At 42.8% G+C, this 7,797-nt stretch overlaps 1 protein-coding gene and 2 non-coding genes across 4 annotated transcripts; all 3 read left to right on the plus strand.

The window, feature by feature from the left end:
- The first annotated feature begins 1,303 nt into the window (after positions 1-1,303).
- On the plus strand, positions 1,304-5,956 carry LOC112073017 (small ribosomal subunit protein eS27). Of its 2 annotated transcripts, XM_024140397.2 has the most exons (4): positions 1,304-1,377; positions 1,961-2,069; positions 2,726-2,836; positions 5,676-5,956. In XM_024140397.2, exons 1-4 carry the CDS (start codon positions 1,372-1,374, stop codon positions 5,702-5,704), a joined length of 255 nt encoding a protein of 84 aa, XP_023996165.2. In that variant the 5' UTR covers positions 1,304-1,371; the 3' UTR covers positions 5,705-5,956. The 2 variants fall into 2 exon arrangements, with proteins under 2 accessions (XP_023996165.2, XP_070296120.1); XM_070440019.1 differs by lacking the exon at positions 1,304-1,377 and having other exon boundaries at positions 1,919-2,069.
- LOC112073022 (small nucleolar RNA SNORA13) lies at positions 2,473-2,613 on the plus strand. The gene has a single exon (XR_002894444.1). It is a non-coding gene; the product is annotated as a small nucleolar RNA SNORA13 (small nucleolar RNA).
- Positions 2,909-3,047, plus strand: LOC112073023 (small nucleolar RNA SNORA13). Its single transcript, XR_002894445.1, has one exon. It is a non-coding gene; the product is annotated as a small nucleolar RNA SNORA13 (small nucleolar RNA).
- Positions 5,957-7,797: the final 1,841 nt, after the last annotated feature.

Genomic DNA, 7,797 nt, shown 5'->3' on the forward strand with positions numbered 1-7,797 from the left:
AGCAGAACTGGAAACGTGAGATAACTGCGTGGTGAAAGTGATAAGAACTTGGCATTATATGTTAGCTGACAGAATGGTATCTATCTCAGCAATGAAGATTTTAAAGGGTTGCTGAATTAGGGGCCGATTAGGCTATAACCGATTWAWTGGGATTTCGTAGAGCTAGGATACATACCGATAGTTGATATGTAGGTTGAGTTGAAGTTGTCCTCAGCAAATCGAATAATCAGACATGTTTTCCCCACTCCACTATCTCCAATGAGTAATAATTTGAAAAGGAAGTCGTACTTCTTCGCCATAATGTCTTTCAAAGTTTTTGGTGAATGATCAGAAACTATGACCCTTTACAAAACTAGTACACTTTCCAATGTTCTTCTTATTTGTAACGCTTAAGAGGTTAACAAATGCCTTAAAAAGTATTGCTCAACATACACAAAGGTCAAAATTACACTCTCATTTCTCCTGGGGAGTGTCTGCTTTTCTTTAGCATAAAATCCGCTTGTTTTCCCTTTCCCTTGAAAACTGTCACCGGTAAATACGGTTCTCCCCCAATGTCTCTTTTGATCCGAGAAAAAATAGAACAGAACGCCACAAATTAAAAACGAGTTGGAACAAACGCTTCTGCACTTCAATGGGCTATACAATTCTACAGCGCCACAAAGCTTTGTTAAAATCCATTTATCAAGCCAAAATGTCAAGTTATTTTCTTCCAAAGGCCGATTAACATACATCCATTCCACACAGACAGGGCTACGTTTCGCCCAAAAACTTTCTCCTGCCGAAGTTCACGTAGGATTACGTAGAGGGAGAGGTTCAGTTAATACAGTGGAGGGAACAGACTGAAATGGGACAGCAGGAATGGCCTGCTTGTAGACAGCAGATGGCGCTCGACCATATGAATAAAGTCAATGGTTTCTCAGCTGTATTATAGAGCCCCYTGTACTGAAATATGTCATAATATCTCTGTGTACGTGTATCCTTAGTACCATATTTATTTTTCGTGGATAAAACAACGAGTAACAAACACGGTTTGACTGACAATTAAATGAAAAGATGAGGTGGATGAGAAATACAAAATTGAATGTCTCTATTAAAAATTAAGTGGTCTCTCCCTCACACTGCGAGAGAAATCTAACAAAATCAAATGTGCCAGTAAGGCTAGTTATACATGGCGCTGAACAAAACCTGTGTGTAGACCTGTGTGATTTGGAAGAAAGAGTTGACCTCACAAACATGGCCTCCTTTGCCTCGCCTCCTTGACACGTAATGGCGACAAAACACTTCCGGCCCCTGCTCCTCGGCCCCGTTCATTTATTAACTGTCAACTTCCGGTTGATCCTTCTTTTCGGCAACGGCTACAAACTCGCCAACATGCCAGTAAGTGCGCACACAGGCAATATAACCCTTGCTTCAGCCTTGGGAATTTTGTTTGAGCGGGACATGACCAGATCCATCGACGTATTAGAACTTTGCAAATATTCAGATTTATTTATATTCGGGATTATTCAACCAATGGATAGCTAGAACAATCTTAAACCGCGTGCCAAGCGCGTGCTGTGGTCTGCTGAATTGACGCAATATGGCGGCGTACATGCAATAGAAAGCATGGACTGACATGTAACTAGCTAGTTAACTAGTTTGATGTTTAGTGATTGTTTCTAAGCAATTGACAGCGCTTGTACACGATGCAGTTTGACTAGATATGCGCATTCCTTGACTTATGTTTGATAGTGGACGTACGGAGGCTTTAGCTAAACAAGCTAACGTTAAAAAGCGTAGGCTAGCCAGTACTAGCCAGGCGTTCACCCAACGAACATTTATGTCAAATGTTTTTGATTATACTAACTTATGTACACGTTTCCTGTATGGACATTGTTTTAACTTGTTAGCTAACTAGATTATCAAATGGACTTTCCCATCTGCATTTTCTAAGATGGCCACCCTCTGGTTTCTCTTTCAGCTCGCAAAGGACCTGTTGCACCCAACCTCCGAGGAGGAGAAGAGGAGTCACAAGAAGAAGCGTCTTGTACAGAGCCCTAACTCGTATTTTATGGATGTCAAATGTCCAGGTTAGTGTGTCTCCCTGTAGCTTAGCTAGAAGTGACTCCCCGGCTCAGCTCACACCAAACGCAGCCGTTATTGTAAATAAGAATGTGTTCTTAACGTATTTTTTTTTAAGTAGTCAGTTAACTAAACTGACCATGGTTTAGTATCTAGGGATGTGGTCCCATATTCAACTGACAGGTCATTGGTTTGCCTGTCTTCAGTAAAACTGGTCAGTCCACCAAAGGGAGAGTTTGCATGGCCAATGGAAACTCAACGCCAGGGTTGTGGGTTTGATTCCCACAGGGGAACAGTACAAAATGAATGCGCTCTTCTATAAGTTGTCAGATAGATGACTTAAATGTAAATCTAGTCTGGTAGTTATTGATTACTGAGACTGACTTGTTTCTAGAGGGATGTGTAGTGACTTGCCTTTGTGTTGCCCATTCATTGTCTCCAGAGTGAATGAGGTGTCAACCAAGGCATACAGTAACCATGTGGTTGTCTTTTTTTGGAAAGGAGTCTCCACTGATTCCTTTCAATAACTGCAACTGCAAGAACACAACAGTAATTAGAACATCATTTGTGTGTGTGATTTGTTGGGACTGAGAACACGAGTAGGTCTCGTTCAGTTCAGGACATTGAGGTGAATGTTAATTTGTCTGAACTGTTCTCTCTACAGGATGCTATAAGATCACGACAGTGTTCAGTCACGCCCAGACAGTCGTCCTGTGTGTCGGATGCTCCACAGTACTGTGTCAACCTACAGGGGGTAAAGCACGCCTCACAGAAGGTACTATATTACACACACTCCGAGCCTTCCACACAGTGTCCAGGATGGAAAAATACTGTTGGACATAATTGATGCCTTTATGTGTTGCCCATTCATTGTCTCCAGAGTGAATGAGGTGTCAACCAAGGCATACAGTAACCTTGTTGGCRMTCTTTTGTTTGGAAGGAGTCTCCACTGATTCCTTTCAATAACTGCAACTGCAAGAACACACTAGTATACAGAAATAATACATTTCTAGTTGTAATAGTCTGACCTGCCACTCTCTAGGATCATGCCATGAGGTGTCAAATTAAACTCCTTTTTGTTATCCAGTTGTAAATGTAGTGACCACATTTACTGACCATGACCCAAATAATTTAATGTATTGCTTTTCAGTTGCCCCCATTGAAGCATGACCCTTGACCAGCTCAGCTGGCTTGGTTTGTGTTCACCACAGCTCAGGTTGGCAGTGTTTGTAGGGCTAGGAATGGCCAGGGACCTCACAATATTATCATAACAATACTTAGAGGAAAATTCCACCCAAAACCACTCATTCCTATCATTTACAGTGTTACATAACACTGTGGGCAATATGTTTTGTGAACAAATGTTTCATTTTGTTATGATAAGGTTGGTAGCAACATGTAAAAATCATTTTGGAAATCTGTTGCAGGTCAAGTCGACTACAAAATCCACAATGCAAAGCTCTATAGGCTAGCTAGGTAGGTAGCTGGCTCGCAAACTTACCTCAACACAACACCAAAGTCAATAACAGCATATGAAGTTGCTAGTTAGGTGTGAAATCACCTAAAACTGCACTATCAATTTAGGTGTCTACAATCTCACCATTTTCAACCTGCAGATCGATGTGCCTCATCGTGGAGTCTGACATTCACAGCAGCACCATGCAATGAAGAAGCAGACACAGGAGTAATGTGTTTGACCCTCTGTTAAATTACACATTTCGATGTAAGAAAATTGCAAAAAAACATAATAAATGGCTCATTCGAGAGAAGACAACCTCTCGTGTTATGACATCGGCCCGTATTAAAATCTGACATATATGACAGACTGTTTTGCAATCTAAAAGTCATTCCTATTAACTTCCAGGGTAGTGAGACCCTATCAGTGCTACTTCATACCGGCCTGAATTTCTGGCTGCTTGAGCGGCAATGGCTCAGATACACATGAAATGACCAGGGAATTGATAGAACATCACCCAGAGATGCACAAAAACACAACATTCAAAATGGGTGAATCTTTATTCAAAGTGCTGAAACGATGTGTATTGCGATTTGACGTTAAACATATTTCTCACTATATGATCTGTGCTGTTTCCAGGTGGAACCTATTCCCTGTATTGTTTAATTGGTGACAGCGGTGCTATATACCGTTTCCTGGATCACCAGTCAGTTGGTCAATATTGTCCTAGTATTAATGATTGACAATATTGGCATGCAGTGAGTTCCTAGTGAATGTCTGTCCATATAACATGCTGACTGGACCATGTTGGTTTTGTATGTCCACACCAGACGCGATCCAAGACGCGCAGATTGAAATATCAAAACGAGCTCTGAACCAACAATATACTAAGATATAAACGCAACATGTGTTGGTTTCATGAGCTGAAATACAATATCCCTGTTAGTGAGCATATCTCCTTTGCCAAGATAATCCACCTGACAGGTGTGGTATATCAAGAAGCTAATTCAACAGCATGATCATTACACAGGTTCCCCTTGTGCTGGGGACAAAAGGCCACTCAAATGTGCAGTTTTGTCAGACAACACAATGCCACAGATGTCTGGAGTTGAGGGAGTGTGCAATTGGCAAGCTGACTGCAGGAATATCCACCAGAGCTGTTGCCAGAGAATTTAAAGTTTCTCTACCATAACCTGCCTCCAACGTCGTTTTAAGGAATTTGGCAGTACATCCAATRGCCCTCACAACAGCAGACCACTTGTATGGCGTCGTGTGGGTGAGCAGTTTGCTGATGTCAACGTTGTGAACAGAGTGCCCCCGGGTTACGGTATGGGCAGGAATAAGATACGAATACAATTGCATTTTATCAATGGCAATTTGAATGCACAGAAATAACATGACGAGATCCTGAGACCCATTTTTTTTTTTTTTAAGTTATCTTAGACCAACAGATGCATATCTGTATTCCCAGTCATGTGAAATCCATTGATTAGGGCCTAATGAGTTTATTTAAATTGACTGATTTCCTCGAACTGTATTTCAGTAATATCTTTGAAATGGTTGTATTTTTGTTCAGGTCGAAACAAAACATTTAGCTAGCTAGCTGTTGTGAGCTAATTTGTCCTGGGAGATAAACATTGGGTTATTTTACCTGAAATGCACAAGGTCATTTCTTTCTGGATCTTTGTAGAATATTGACCAATTTTGAGTTGCGCACAATCGTGTGTTCTCTACTCCGACAATCCACAGATAAAAGGGGAAACCTTGTTAGTTTCTATTAATCTCTCCTTCTGTAGTCTCCTTCTGTGGACTTTGTGTCGGTTGGCAACCAACTTTAAAGTGCATTACCATCACCGACTGGACTGGTGTGTGGACCTTTAGTTCATATTTCAATAACCAACGTGGGTATATGCTCCTAAAAACCAATGAGGAGATGGGAGAGGTGGGACTTGCAGTGCATCAAGCATCAAAAATAGAACCAAGTTTATTTTAGCGCCTGGCTACGCAGACGTGTGTGCAGTTTAGATGAAATGATTGAATAACCGCTAGGCTGTCAGTCTGGCCTTATCAATAGTAGTTTGATCTCCTCAATCTCCCTGCCATATAAAAGTAAAATTTGTCTGGGACCATAACCTACTCCTCTTTCTCCTTCACCCAGGATGCTCATTCAGGAGAAAACAGCACTAGACTCTCAGCAATGGAGCTTGTTGGACGAGAGACCCAAGGGAGGAGAGACGGGATTGACCCCACAGTGACCCTGCTCAGGAAGTGACGACACGAGAGGAAAAGTGGAGATGAAACTGAAGAGGAAAGATGGTGTTGAGCTCTGCTTTGTGTACGTAGAGAGAGAACGTCCCCTGGCATGATGACATCACTGTAACACCACTCCACTGGTCTTTCTCTCACTTCTTAATAAAGTTTAGCTTTTTCGTTAAAGAATCCAGTTTACTTGTCAGTCTTTGATCCAGGTGTCAAATATGTTTGACTCTATTGTAAGCTGGTCCTAGATCTATGCCTGAACAACTCTCTAGAGACCCTGTTCAAGTAGACCCACTGTTCTTTAATCAGGGTTGTCACTCATTCCATGGAGGACCTAGGGTCTGCTGGATTTTCCCTTTCAATTAAGACCTAGACAACCAGGTGAGGACAGTAACTTACTAATCAGTGACCTTAATTCAACCAAGTACAAGGGAGTAGAGACCCCGCAGACACTCGTCCCTCTGGAATGAGTTTGACACCTGTGCCTTAAATGGACCAATGCAACACACTGACGGCGTTTGGCAGGAAATTGTTTAGTTGAAGGTTTTAACATGGATCATTCACAGGGCTGTTAGTGTCAACGTGTGCTCCGAGACCAGTTGCGTCTGCGGATGATCCTTTCTGTGTCTGGGGACGAGGGTCTGATCCAGGGAGGAAACGCACCGCCTGCTGCATTCCACTGGAGAACATACACAACCTCCCTAAGACTGCTGCATTCCACTGGAGAACAACATCTCTAGACACACCCTCCCTAAGACTGCTGCATTCCACTGGAGAACACACACCATCTTAGACACAACCCTCCTAAGACTGCTGCATTCCACTGGAGAACATACACCATCTTAGACACAACCCTCCCTAAGACTGCTGCATTCCACTGGAGAACACACACAAACACACCCTCCCTAAGATGCTGCATTCCACTGGAGAACATACACCATCTAGACCACAACCCTCCCTAAGACTGCTGCATTCCACTGGAGAACACACACAACACCCCTAAAAACTGCTGCATTCCACTGGAACATACACCATCTAACACAACCCCTCTAAGACTGCTGCATTCACTGGAGAAACACACATCTTAGACACAACCTCCTAAGACTGCTGCATTCCACTGGAGAACACACACCATCTTAGAAACAACCCTCCCTAAGACTGCTGCATTCCACTGGAGAACACACACCATCTTAGACACAACCCTCCCTAAGACTGCTGCATTCCACTGGAGAACACACACCATCTTAGACACAACCCTCCCTAAGACTGCTGCATTCCACTGGAGAACATACACCATCTTAGACACAACCCTCCCTAAGACTGCTGCATTCCACTGGAGAACACACACAACCCTCCCTAAAACTGCTGCATTCCACTGGAGAACACACACATCTTAGACACAACCCTCCCTAAGACTGCTGCATTCCACTGGAGAACATTACCGCCGATATAAACGTACAAATTTAATGCTACTGATGCACCAATATAGTAGAAAGGTACTGTACTGACGTGTGGTTTGGGTACAGCCGACCACCGGGACAGGAACCGTCTGCATGCAGGAGTTGTACACTGACAAATACAGAAGTGTTGACTGTCACTAGAGTAGGGAGTAAGTCACCACCAACTGAGAGGTTAGTTACTTATAAATAAGGTGGTGGTGGTGTGGTTAGTTACCTATGAACAAGGTAGTGGTGGTGTGGTTAGTTACCTATGAACAAGGTAGTGGTGGTGTGGTTATTTACCTATGAACAAGGTAATGGTGGTGTGGTTATTTACCTATGAATAAGGTAATGGTGGTGTGGTTAGTTACCTATGAACAAGGTAGTGGTGGTGTGGTTAGTTACCTATGAACAAGGTAGTGGTGGTGTGGTTAGTTACCTATGAACAAGGTAGTGGTGGTGTGGTTAGTTACCTATGAATAAGGTAGTGGTGGTGTGGTTAGTTACCTATGAAGAAGGTAGTGGTGGTGTGGTTAGTTACCTATGAATAAGGTAGTGGTGGTGTGGTTAGTTACCTATGAA

Source organism: Salvelinus sp. IW2-2015, unplaced genomic scaffold, assembly GCF_002910315.2.
Source record: "Salvelinus sp. IW2-2015 unplaced genomic scaffold, ASM291031v2 Un_scaffold2124, whole genome shotgun sequence".
Classification (NCBI taxonomy): Eukaryota; Metazoa; Chordata; class Actinopteri; order Salmoniformes; family Salmonidae; genus Salvelinus; species Salvelinus sp. IW2-2015.